The sequence below is a fragment of the Lepidochelys kempii genome, chromosome 4 (genome assembly GCF_965140285.1).
Source record: "Lepidochelys kempii isolate rLepKem1 chromosome 4, rLepKem1.hap1, whole genome shotgun sequence".
NCBI lineage: Eukaryota > Metazoa > Chordata > Testudines > Cheloniidae > Lepidochelys > Lepidochelys kempii.
In genome coordinates, this window is record NC_136383.1 from 121701425 (window position 1) to 121714825 (window position 13401).

A 13401-nucleotide genomic window follows, 5' to 3' on the forward strand; every position below is an offset into this window, starting at 1 on the left:
ATCTCACCACATTCAGCTTGAGAGTCTGCTTGTGATCTCTGTTGAACAATCCGCTTACTGAACTCCCAGGAGGCTTTGAGATGTACTGCATTGGCAATACAAAACTCAGATACAACGCCTCTTCACAGAGACAATCTGATCTGAACCCTCCCTGCCCATTCATATAGAATATTGCCACAACGTTGTCCATGAGGACTTGTAGATTCTCTCCCTTCATCTGAAGGAGTAAAGATCAATAAACCAGATGAATACCCCACAACTCCTTCATGTTTATGTGGAAGGTCAAATCTTGTTGAGAACACACAGCTTGAGTTGGTAGTGTGGTAGGTGAGCTCCACAACCTAGAGAGGAAGTATCTGTAAGCAGAGTCAATATGGGCAAAGGAAATTCCCATTACATACGTTGGCCAGATCCATCTACCACCAGTCCAAGGAGGTTAGTACTTGAATCAGCACGTCCAACGAGTGATGATGGAGGAGTAAACCAACTTGAACCAGGCCTGCAACTTTTTGAGACAAAGTCTGGCATGCCGAATCACATACACGCAAGAGGCCATGTGTCCCAGTAGTCTGAAGCAATTTCTTACTGTTGTAAGTGGATGGGCTTTCAGATCTATGGAAATGTTTAACATTGTCCGGAATCTGGCTTCAGGCAGAAATGCTCTGGCAACTATAGAAGTCAGAATCCCCCCTATAAATTCTGTTCTCTGCGCTGGGGAGAGTACTGACTTGTCCCCATTGATCAACAGACCAGAACACTGAAAAGGGACAGATCCAGGATAGAATGACTTCTGCTTGGAGCTTGACCAGACCTCATATCAGCCAATCGTCCAGGGATGGAAATATTTGCATCCGTGTTTTAATTAGGAATGCAGCTACAGCCACCATGTATTTTGCATACACGCCCACTGAAGGATAGGACCACAAACTGATAATGGGTGTTGCTGACCAGAAATCTTGGGAATCTTCTATGGCTCTGATGTATAGCAACATGAAAATATGCATCCTTCATGTCGAGAGCAGTGTACCAGTTGCCTGGATCCTCGGAGGGGATGACAGAGGCCAAATGTTGCAAGTCTAGGAGTGGTCTGAGATCTCCTTTTCTCTTTGGAATCAGAACGTAATATGAACAGAAACCCTTCACTTGGTGGAAAGGGTGAACCTCTTCTATAGCTCCCAAATGGAGAAGAGGGCTCCCAAATGGAGAAGAGATCTAGGAACGATCCCAGAACGACCCTTCCCAATGCCCCAATTGCATGCTCCCCTTCTTTGACTATTATCTTTCAACTTTAGAGAACAGTCACTTAACACCTGCACTGGGCAGTGTCCATCTTGCCCAGCCTAAACACTGAAATAATCATAACATTGATTTGATTTCAGTTTTTTTTAACTCTTGATAAAAGTTTAAAAATACAACTATTTCATTGCCAAGTCTTATTCTTTTAGCAATAAATCCACATGCTTATTCCATTAACAGAACTAGAATTAGAAGGACATTTTCATAGTTAACAGACTAATGAAACTGTTGATCCTCCAAGCACACTGGAAGTTCTGATTTACTGGATTATTCCAACTTTTCTTTTTTCATTATATACATGTTTTAAGTAGTAATGCTGTGTCATTTTATTTTGTGGACTATGCTTTTTCATTAATCTATGCTTCTAGATTATCTATCCATAGTTTTGATATAGCATTTATCTGATTTAGGAAGAGGTGTTAAGTACCATAGAAATATGGCATTATGTATCGGTAAAGTCCCCTTAACAAAAGGCAAAAATTGGGACAGACCTAATTGTTCATTATGTTGATTAAATGCGACAATACCACAGAGCAGTGGTTCTCAACCTTTCCAGACTATTGTACCCCTTTCAGGAGTCTGGTTTGTCTTGTGTACTCCCCAAGTTTCACCTCACTTAAAAACTACTTGCTTATAAAATCAGTCATAAAAATAAAAAAAACTGACAAACATACTAGTACTGAAAAATTGCTTACTTTCTCATTTTTACCATATAATTATAAAATAAATTGATTAGAATATAAATATTGTACTTGCATGTCAGTGCGTAGTATATAGAGCACAGTATAAACAAGTCATTGTCTGTATGAAATTTTAGTTTGTACTGACTTTGTTGGTGCTTTATAGGTAGTCTGTTGTAAAACTAGGTAACTGTCTAAATGAGTTGATGTACTCCCTAGAATACCTCTGCGTACCCCCGGGGTACGTGTACCCCTAGCTGAGAACCACTACCATAGACCAAGCATTGGTGACACCTAACATGCACGATAGAAGCTGGCAAGCAAAGCTACCTAACATAGGAATTACTATAATTTAGATTGCTTCTACTTCCTCAAGGCATGAGTAATATTGGAAAAAACAGAATTGGCAGTTTCCTGAAACTTACCTAAAAGCACATTCAGTAACCAGGTATAAAAATACTGTGTTCTGCGTGAGTGTTGACAGATGCTCACTGCTGATCCAGCTGCTGTTCTACGGATGGTAGGAGAACTGGATTTAAGATTAGAAATGAAAGCCTTCAATAAAACCTAAAAGGTTACAAAAAATAAAAAATCATAAAAGTTACTTAAAGACAGGCAGAAGTCAGTAAGCAAGCAAACAAGAAAATTATTCCCCTCCATCCACCCAAAAAATATTTTTGATTTAAAATTTACTATCAACAATCCAAGGGGTAGAGGAAAATATAAATAATGCATGTTTTAATAATTCAAATCTGGTAGCTGTTACACTGCCGTCTGTAACATCTGATTAATGGTTGATTAACTATGTTCTCATGTGTAATATAAATGTTTCTTAATAGTTTAAAACAGCTGTACCTTGATTTCATTGTCATTTGCAAAGTTGCCAAATGCTGCCATGATTTTTGGTATTGCTGCAGCCAGTGTCTCTTGTACCGATTCTTCAGGCCGCTTACTTATTCGTGTTAGACAGGGCAATAGGTTGACTAAGTATGGCCTAGTTATAGCACAGGAAGAAGAATTCTTTCGGCAAATAACGTATTATCTAATCATAAGCATTTGATACATTCTTTCTAATGCACCCCCCATTAAATCTTGGAATGTTATACAACAATACTATATACACACATACATAAAGATATAATATATCAGCAATCAAGCATATACACTATTATGGTGATTAGAAGTGGAAGGAATTAAAAAGAGTACACAACGATGAACTAAAATTTTGGGGCAGGAACCATTGTCTTCATGAGGGTTTGTATAGAGCAAAACACAATGCGGCGTGTTGTATTAATTTCAATAGACTACATACAATCAAAGTGTTAAAGGTGTTAACGTAACTGTTACTGTCCAACATTAAATAGTTTCATACAAGCTTCAGATTTTGGTATACAGAGACCTCTGCCTGCTTAGTACCATGGCAAACACTCCATTAATTTTTTTTTTTTTTAACATTTCATTGAAGATATAGAAAAGAAAGAAAAACAGTTAAAGCATTTGAAATGTAAAGGGCTAAATAAGGCTTTCATTTCATAACCCTTGTTCCCTTTCTCTTTAGCTATACAGAGTTTTTATAAGGAACAAACCTTTTTTAACAGTCTTTCGATAGTATCAAAGATGGTAATAACTGTCCTTTCCAGAAAAAAGAGACTAAGTTAGAGACTAAGTTCCAATGGGCTGGAACGGTTATTAAAGTCCAATCCTGTTTTTTGTTTGTTTGTTTTGTAAGACAAAACAAGACAAATGCACACAAAAGGGAAGAGGAAAAAAACCCAGCAGAGATAGAAAAATACTACTGCTTCCATCTCTGGTGTTCACTTTTACTAGCTACCTCACTGCTGGAGAAACACATGCACATCATTTTATTAGCTACTTTGAGACCTGGCAAACTTGTACCAGCATTGGGCTGTTTAGACATTGCTTGTCTTTTCGGTCACAGGCTTACAGCAGTGTTGTAAAATATGCCGTCTTGGCCAGCTAAGCCAGACTCTTATACAGAAGGCAAAAGAAGAGGGATAGGGAAGAGAAAGAAATAAGGTTGGGAAGAAAACGACACACAAGAGGGTGACAAAGTCTCAGATCTCTGACGGTGTTTGGGATTTAAATCAGAGCCAATGGGGGTGGCCATGTAATCTGGCCCGGTCTGGTCAGGGCATCTTTTAGGATCAGGACAATGAAGGCCCAACAGTTCCATGGTAGATCCCAAGGTCCCAGGAAATGGTGGAGGTGGCAGCCAGAATGATGAAGCTCGCGCCTTCCCCTTCTCTCCGCCAGGCAATGTCTGCATGCACCAATCTTCCTCACAAAGTCTCTTTGTTTAAGGACCCCAAAAGGAAGTGATGGGCGTAATAACCCATCCCTTCATTAACATATCCACCAATTAGGCCTAATTTCCAACACACCAGTTTTGGCACATTAATTTCCAGTCCCACAGATTAAGTTTTTGTTTAGATTAAGTCTTTTTGCTTAGATTAAGTCAGTCTGTTTTTCACCTTTACAAATTTTTCTAAACAAATTTTATTTAACAGATTGAGTTGGATTTGTTACTTCCCCGCCCCCCCATCAACATTTGTTATTATAGAGATTGGACTATTTCATAAGCTTCCATCCACTTTCCCTCAGTTAGGCTCACAACTAGGGTAGGCTCACAACTACTAAGCCCCAATTATTGCTAAAAGCCCCAATCCTTAATGGGATCTTTGGGTTATACAATAATAAATAGTTATTAGAAATAACTATAGAAAGATGCTCACAAGGTAAGAATGGAAAGCAGTGTGGTTTAGCAGTTTCAGAAAGACAGGAAGTCAGGAGACTTGGGTCCTCAGTTTATAACTCTGCCATGTGTGGCTTAGGTAACCTCGGGCAAGTAATTATTTCAGATCTGTGACTTGGATTCCTCATCTGAAAACTGGGGATCATCATTTTTGTAAAGTATTTTGTGTGACTCTATATTGCATAGATTTTTTTCAGTTAACACATTTAATGCAGTGAAACACAATAAGGCTGGAGGGGTTGTCAATAAATTACCTTAAAAATTATATTCTCTGGTAAAAATACAGCTAAATAGATACCACTGAATTATGCACAACATATAGAATTTCAAAGGACCATAAAGGAATCCCACTGAATCCCAGCCAACAGCTTTATTAAATGAACATGTCCATTTGGATTATGAAGCAGCACTGCCACCAGTGACATTGTATTTACTTTTTCAGTTTTATGTTTGTATATGGTAGACAGATAGTGCTTCTACATACCAAAAATGTGAATCACCTACCTGCACTTCTGAGGTCGAACTAGATGGGCAAGCTCAGCAAACCTCCAAACTGCAGCACGTAGGCTTCGAGAAGCACCATTCTAGATAGATCGAATGTACAGTTTGTTACATATCAGCACTCACAAACATCCTTTAAAACTGGATAAAGTGATTTTGACTGTATATGGATTTTAACTACAAAAGAGATTCAATTACCTAACATCTCATGCTTGTAAATCTGACTATGGCTTCCAGACAGGAAGTGAAATTAAAATAAACTCTTGCCTTGCTGAAAAGGAACATAAAAATGTGTTCTAAAAAGCACAATTTTTTAGTCTCTTCCTGGCGTTTTATCAAGTGGTCAAAAATAGGGACCAGAGGAGGTAGTCATATGCAAGTGAATAGCTCTGCCAAGATCAACTTCAGTGATAAGAAAGCGTCCAGTCACAGGTAACAGCAGATTGTTCTTGCTCCTTGTTTCCCCTCCTGCATCACACAGCACAACGGCAGAATGATAAAGTGCCAACATTTACTAGCTCTGGGACAAGAGTCATAAATTCAGGCTTCACTCCACAGCCCAAGATGGCAGGGCCATTTCAGTTTAAAATTTAAGCCTGCAATGTGCACGTTGCTGGAGGGAGAGGTGATGTATGTTTGTTGTTTTTTTTTAAAGCAAAACCTTAACTGAAGTATGGTCCTCATCCATAAGAGAATTGGTTCAAAACAGTAAACTCACAAGAAAAGACATATAGGAGAACTTTTAAAGCAATTTTGAATACTGTGGGGAAAAAAATCACTATTTAGCAATGTTAAATTAATAATATGAGACACTACAATCAGGGCTCTTTGCAAGGACAGAAGTACAATTTAGCATAAATGGACAAGACTGAAAGTACAAGGTATATAATCTTAGGATTCTGGAAATGCCAGAGAATTCCAGACAAAGTTATCTGTATTATTTAGTAAATAATACAGATAAATGCCTACATTAGTAAATGCCTACATTATATGCATCTTGAAATGTGTAGATGTTTCATATTCTTCTTCAGCAGGTCATTAAGAGCAAGTGCTTTCAAGAATATCAACTGCATGAGAATCCCATAATGTTAGAAACCAAACAGATCAAAGACTGAACTGAAGAATTCTTGAATTGGTTTCTCATGTGTGAATTCTTCCTGAATATATACAAGCTGCCTATCATGGTGGTATTGAAGGAACAAGATTATACTTAACCCTGTAAAAAACTGTAGTAAAAACTTTACCTGAAATCCAAACTATGTACCTCTTGGAATTTGGGTTATTGTCCTGAACCAAGCAATGGAAAATAGGGAGAGTACCATATGCTTTTTTTTTTTTAAGCAGACAGGCCCCTGCTAGACAGGGCTTCTTGTGACTCAGGATAAAGGGAACACATTGGTTTAAATCTGTTCTATTTTTTAGAAGTGGAAGTTAAACCCTTTGCCAAATAGCATTTGGAGTCTAAAAGTAATGTAACAAATGGTAATTTACTGTAACTGTGGTTCTTCAAGGTGTGATGGAGATGTGTATTCCACTTAGATGTGTGGATGCTCAGGATGCCAGAGCCAGATAACTTTGTCTAGCAGTGCCCAAAGAGGGATGGTGCTCACACCCCATGGCCATAGCCCTTCATCTGGCTATATGAGGTGGCGCTGACCTGACCCCCTTAAGTTCCTTTGCACCTAACACCCAGAGTCAATACTCGATGCAGAGGGGATGGATGCTGGGTTGTGAAATACCCACTTACATTGTGTCTCAAAGAACCACAGTTACAGTAAGTAGTGTATTCCACTTAGGTGACTCACAAGCAATACCCACCCCAGGAGGCAGGGCTTGGAGTCTACCTAAACAAGGATTGCAGGACTGCCTAGGAAAGCTTGTATCCAACCCTGGAAGCTGCAGTAATGGTATAATGATTCGTTAATGCATGTATGGAACGAACACATAGCAGCCCTGAAAATGTAGAGTACTGAGATGTCAATGAGGAATGCTATTAACATTCCTCAAGCTCTTGTAGAATGAGCTCACACCCGTTAAGGAGGCTTAGCCAAAGCTATTTCATATGCAGTCTTGATACAGGACATTATCCATTTAGAGACTGTCTATGAAGAAACCACTTGCCCCGTCATACAAACTTCATATGACAAACAGGCAAGGCAAATCATGAAACAATTTAGTCCTGTCCAGATAGAAAGCTAGACATCGCCCAACATCTAACATATGGAGATGCTGCTCCCCCGGAGAGGAACGCGGCTGAAGAAAGAATACAGGTAAATATACTACCTAGTTCAAATTAAACTGAAAATTTTGGGTGTAGTCGTAAAGTCACTTTATCATTGGGGAACTCTGTATAAGGAGTGTCACACTCTTCTTGCGGATATTATCCCTACCAGGAATGCAGCTGTCTGACACAAAAGGAGAAAGGGACAAGATGCCAGGGACTCAAATGGAGCCTGATTCCTGCTGGATAGCAATCTGCATCTGCAAGGAAAATGTGGAATAAATCTTCCTACACATCAGGTCTATTCATTTTGAGTCCCTATCCTTGCGGGAATGGACTTAAATCTGCCCTACTGGGCCCTACCTGTTCACCAGTTACGATCAGGGAATTTGGGGCTGGATGGAATCTCTCAAATCTCTGCACTGGAATCAAATACCATTTATCCATGTGCTTTGCTGCAGGCAATACCAAATCCAGCATGCTCCAGAGGACCTTAGCAGGCTCAAGGAGCACATCGTTAATAGGGAAGGCAACTCTCCCAGCGGCAGACAGCTGCAGGATATCCAATAACTTATGGGTGTTCTCCTGCAGGAACTCCACTTGAATACCCAGGGACGCAACCATGTGCTGCAAAAGGTTCTGGTTGCCTTGAAATCTCTGGTACAAGGAGAGGAAGAGCCAGGAACCACAGAACCAATCATGGGATGAAGATGAAGCGGTTAACTGTGCCAGAGCCGGATCCTCTTCCAGGACAGACAGACCTGGATCGGACAATTGTGGAGGCTGAGAGAAGGGAAGGCTCACCAGTGCCTGGGCCTGTAATAGATTGACAGTCACTGCCACAGACCTGGACGGTGATCTCGCCTTCAAGCAAGATGTGGAGTGGGACCTCAGAGACCGAGGAGCATCCCATGGAGGCCAATGGTATGGATAGGACTTTGGTGGTCAGTGGGAGCCATGCCAAGGACTCCTGTCCTGACCATGAGACGGGCACCAACCTTGTACCCACAGCGCTCCATGAACAGCTCCCGATGTGGGTCAGGTAGAGAGTGAGAGAAGGAAGATTCCAACCCAGACACTGAAGAATCCTGAACTTCAGAGGATAATGTTGGAGCCAACCATGACTCCAGTCCGACTGATCTGTAGCCCAGAATGAAGAGGGAGCTGGTGCGAACTGTCGGGTCTGATGCTGAAAGCTGTATTGACCAAAAGTCAGCAGTGGTACAAAGGTAGCTGATGATACCAAAGAACAGGTGAGTGCTTCCATGGTAACACTGATGGCACTGGCCATAGGGGTGCTGAAGAAGCTCCTGGTGCTGAGGAGATCCCTTGTGCTGAGCCCCACTTCCACCAACTGCAAAAGGGAAACATCGGGGCATAGTGTTGACTGACCCACAGGTTCAGCAGCCCACCCAGCCAAAGGGGCTATAAAGGACACAGCCCTGGAAAATTCCTGAACCAAGGGAGAGGTCACAATAGAGAGGCAGAAAAAGTCTGTTGCCACTGTGTAACGATGCTGGTTCTGGTGTGACCAAACAGAGTGCCAATTCAGACCAAATTTCTTCAAGCAGACCAGTTACAGCCCAAGGCTGGGGTTCTTCTGCACACCAAGGCAAACCAAACCAGCCAGCCAGAGGAGACTTTGGTTTTACCCCACTGGCTAACCACAAGTCACACAAGCAATTCCCTTAGACACTCCAATTTCCCAGTATCACACCAGTGCCACTCATAATGGGGATGAATGGTTATGAAAACCGATACCCCAGTAAAAGAAAAAAGGTTCTCTCGATCCCAAAGGACCAAGCCCCAGACCCAGGTCAATATACAAATCAGATCTTACCCACAAATCATGCTGTTGCCAATCCTTTAGAATCTAAAATCTAAAGGTTTATTCATAAAAGGAAACAGATATAGATGAGAGCTAAAATTGGTTAAATGGAATCAATTACATACAGTAACGGCAAAATTCTTGGTTCAGGCTTGTAGCAGTGATTGAATAAACTGCAGGTTCAAATCAAGTCTCTGGAGTACATGCATAGCTGGGATGGGTCTTCAGTTCTTTGTGTAGAGCTTCTGTTTGTAGCGAAGTGCCTCCAGAAGCAAGAAGCAGGATTGAAGACAAGATGGAGGAGCTGCAGCAGCTTTTTATATTCTCTTTTCAGGTGGTCTTTTTCCCCCACAGACAAGCTGTCCATCAAATGGCATGGAAAAACCTCAGAGTTCTGTCCGTAGGCATGCCCCTGCATGTCACAAGGTGTATCTGCCTTCTCTCAATTGGTCAATTGTATAGCTGATGGTCCTTAATGGGCCATCAAGCAGGCTAGGCAGAGCTGACACCAACTTGTCTGGGGTGTCACCCAGAAGCATAGCATATGTTTGAAATACAGACAGTATAGAGCCAATATTCATAACTTCAACTACAAAAATGATACACATATACATATAACATAACCAACAAACCATAACCTTGTCTTACACCCCCTATTTGACCCCCTTTATACAAGATTTGGTGCCACTACAGGACTTTGGTTGCAACAATGATCTATACGATCCCAGTTCATGTCAATGTCACACACTGATACACTCATGGCACAGAAACAGCCGATACCTTCATCAGGATCAAACTCAACTGACACCCTGGGACCAGAACCGGAGTCAAGCTCTGACCTCCCCACATAGCACTGGGGAGTGGCTGACAGGACCCACTCCCTCCCACGCACTGGCATTCACACTATGCCAATCCACACTTCTGGAGGAGAGAGATGGGTCCCCACAGGATCTAGACTAGATGTGACCTTTTCCTTGGCACACTTGACAGGGAACAACTCCTCCATCTCTTCAGAAAGGTGCCAGCTCCAGAGGACAAAGCAGCAGCACTTTCAGAACCCAGGGTGACCTCCAATCTGTTGAAGGCGTTGGTGCTGAAGCAGACTACACGGCCTGTTCGTGCTGCTTTAGACAAAGATCCCTTGCCACCTGAGTCTATTTGGTGAACTATTTGCAAATTAAACTCCACTCCTTGACATGGGCTTCTCTCCTAAGCACAAGCACCACATGTGGGGATCGCTCCCCCCCACGATGGACAATGTTTAAACCCTGATGAGGAGATCACCACAGAAATACTTAAGCTAACTAATACCAATCTAACAAGTGCTACACTAAGGGTACTAATTAACTACATACAACTAGCAAAAGTCACTAAAAATCGAGGGCTTGTGAGGTGAAAAGCATACAGAGCTCCAACTCCAGCCACAGGCAGTAAGAAGGAACTGAAGAGGGTCGGGACGGCAACACCTCATATCGCGCAGAGAGGGTGGGGGAAGGTGCTACGGCACACACAGACACACACACGTACGTGGGTACTGCTAGTCAAAATTCTCCAGCTCCAGTGCAACGAAAGTACAAGTGTAATACATGGCTGCATCTACTCAAAGAACAGATGGGAGTGTTTCAAACTTCAGTTTAAACACATTTTTCCCTTCTCTTTTTGTGTGTCTATAATCTATCCCTGTAGACAAGATTGATATTCACACGTCATTAATAGCATAGGTTAGGAGGAAAGTGGAACAACAACATCTCAATACACATAAAATCCTTTCATACTGGGAGAGTCTCCTTAGAAGGAATATCTCAAGTTTTTTGGGGTTTTTTTAAACTAATAAAGGTAATAGGGTTTATTTTTTACTCATAGTGCTGGTCAAGATGCAAGAGCACCTACATATAACATGGCCAATAATGAGAGACTTGCATGGGGTTCCACAGGGTGTTTTAGTCTTCAGCAGAGAAGAGCTGCTGAAGTCCTGAATAGAACTTCTGTCTCTCCTGAACACTATTCCAGTGAGTTATATTTCCCCTTCCTCCCATAAGAAATATATAAAAAGCATTAACAATGTGTTAGAAATGATTAATGATAATATTGGTTCCGCTATAAATTCGCTTCATGTGTATGTCTTCACAGGTGCTGTAAGCAGTCACCCAATGATACAGTGTTCTGCATTTAACATTTGATTGATTTCTTCTTCCTTATTTTACAAGCACCTGCTACAGAAGGTACCACCGACTAAAATAATTAGCTTGCATATATAATACAAGTGTAGCCTTCAGTGGTAAGAAACGTGTTTGCCATGCTATATGGAGATGCACGTCACCTGAGCAGCTGTTAACAAGGGACATTTTTATGTTTAACATCCACACATACAAAAATATACATTAAAAAGCCAGTAAACACAGCTCTTGCAGCAGCTCAAATGTCAAAGAGAAATTTACACTTTAAAAACAAAAAATCACTTCACAGATCAATATATAACAATAATCTAACAGAATACTTAAAAATATTAAATATCAGACATGTCCAAAAAGATAAAAGGGAAGACCTACACTCACCTTTTTAATTTCTTTATAGAGTTCTAACTGTAACCTAGGAAGGTTAGAATCCATCAAAGCCTGTAACAAAATGCAAACGGAGTTTATTGTACCATAGCAGACTGTGATTTTCAGCCAAAAAGGTTACCTTTGTACTGGAACAGCTTCTGAAAGTACTAGGCAATCTGACCAAATGCTCTTTTATTTTTTATTGGGGGGGGGGGGTTTGCAGGAGGAGAGTAGCAAGTGTTAGATGCTGCAAGACTCTCCTTTTTGAGAAAGCTTTGTATCACAGCCAAAGAGGAAGAGGGAAGGAAAGAGACAAAAGGGGGAAAACACTATTCATCTCAAAAAGAGTCTCCAACACAAAGGAAGGGAAAAGAGTAGAAGACTCCATCAAGTCTATTAGTTCCCTTGTCATGAAAACCTAACTTATCTAGGAACTGCTTACACACAGTCGTGATGGATGTTTGCTATTGAAGACAAATATCTTAAGGAAAAGCCAGCAGCCCTATCCTACACAGTGAACAGTTGCTTCAACTTCTATCAACTTAGATGGAAATCTAAAGTGTTTGGCAGCTTACAAGATCAAATCCAATGCTAGTTATCTGAAGCAGGCTGATTTTGCAAGGCATAAAACAAATTAAAACTTAATTCTTGAAGGCATTGCCATTAAAGATTACACATTACGAGGCACCAATTCTAAATCTGTTTTACCCATATATTCATTTCAAAATCATAATTAGTTTATAAACCCATTATAACAAGGGTCATGATAAAGGACTTATTTTTAGTTTATTACAACAATAAGAAAGAAATTCTACTTAATTGCTGTTAAGGTTACAGAGTGAGATGTACTTTTGACCCTCCACTCAAGCTCTCCATCGCAATTCTTTCCAAGTTACAGGCCAACATCTGTAAGAGCAGGATTTTATAATTGTACTATAAGAGTAGAGGTACTAATGTATGTCTTGATTTCATTTTACCAGCCACCCTTTTTGAATAGCAGAAAGAAATGACCCTCTGGGTCATTGGTAGGAATGCATCTGACAGATTGCCAGTGTCTGTACTGATGTTAAGGCAGGGAGAGACCAGAACAATCTGTATGACTGATTATGGTCACCCTTTTGTTTTAGGATAAGTTATAATGTCTACTATGGTTTCCTATATGTATTACAAATTAGGCATTCTAGTTAAATATACATTTCTTTGTTTTAAGGTTTAGTAAGTAAAAGACAGGATTTGGTATTGTGTCTACGATAAATAAATTAGAGAAATGTTGAGGGCCTAAAGCCCCAATGTGAACTGTTTTAGTTATAAGATTTAGCAAGACTTAATTTACAATGTATTCTGTATACTTTTGAAGGTTTCTGTGAGAGACTGTTTGTGTGAATGAGGAATGCATGCATCAGGAAAAGAGAAGGTGTGAAAGCCATCACAAATGTCCAGATGGTCAAGAAAAAGTGAGAGACTTGGAAACACCAGCAGACAATCAGAAAATATCCATTGTATCCAAGGCTAAACATGTTAGCAGCACTGAGGACCTCAGAGGTGAGGCAGGCACCCCT

At 40.7% G+C, this 13401-nt stretch overlaps 1 protein-coding gene across 7 annotated transcripts in view; it reads right to left on the reverse strand.

Annotated features, from left to right (window-relative positions):
* The window catches only part of HTT (huntingtin), a 182417-nt gene that overhangs the window by 157416 nt on the left and 11600 nt on the right, over positions 1 to 13401 (reverse strand). For 6 of the 7 annotated variants that reach the window (XM_073342649.2, XM_073342651.2, XM_073342648.2 and 3 more), the window contains exons 4-7: positions 11855 to 11914; positions 5254 to 5333; positions 2832 to 2970; positions 2402 to 2543 (exon numbers count right to left, since the gene is read on the reverse strand). In XM_073342649.2, the coding sequence (XP_073198750.1) occupies positions 2402 to 2543; positions 2832 to 2970; positions 5254 to 5333; positions 11855 to 11914 (421 nt within the window). The remainder of the gene's footprint in view (positions 1 to 2401; positions 2544 to 2831; positions 2971 to 5253; positions 5334 to 11854; positions 11915 to 13401) is intronic. The other variant, XM_073342650.2, reaches the window with a different exon arrangement.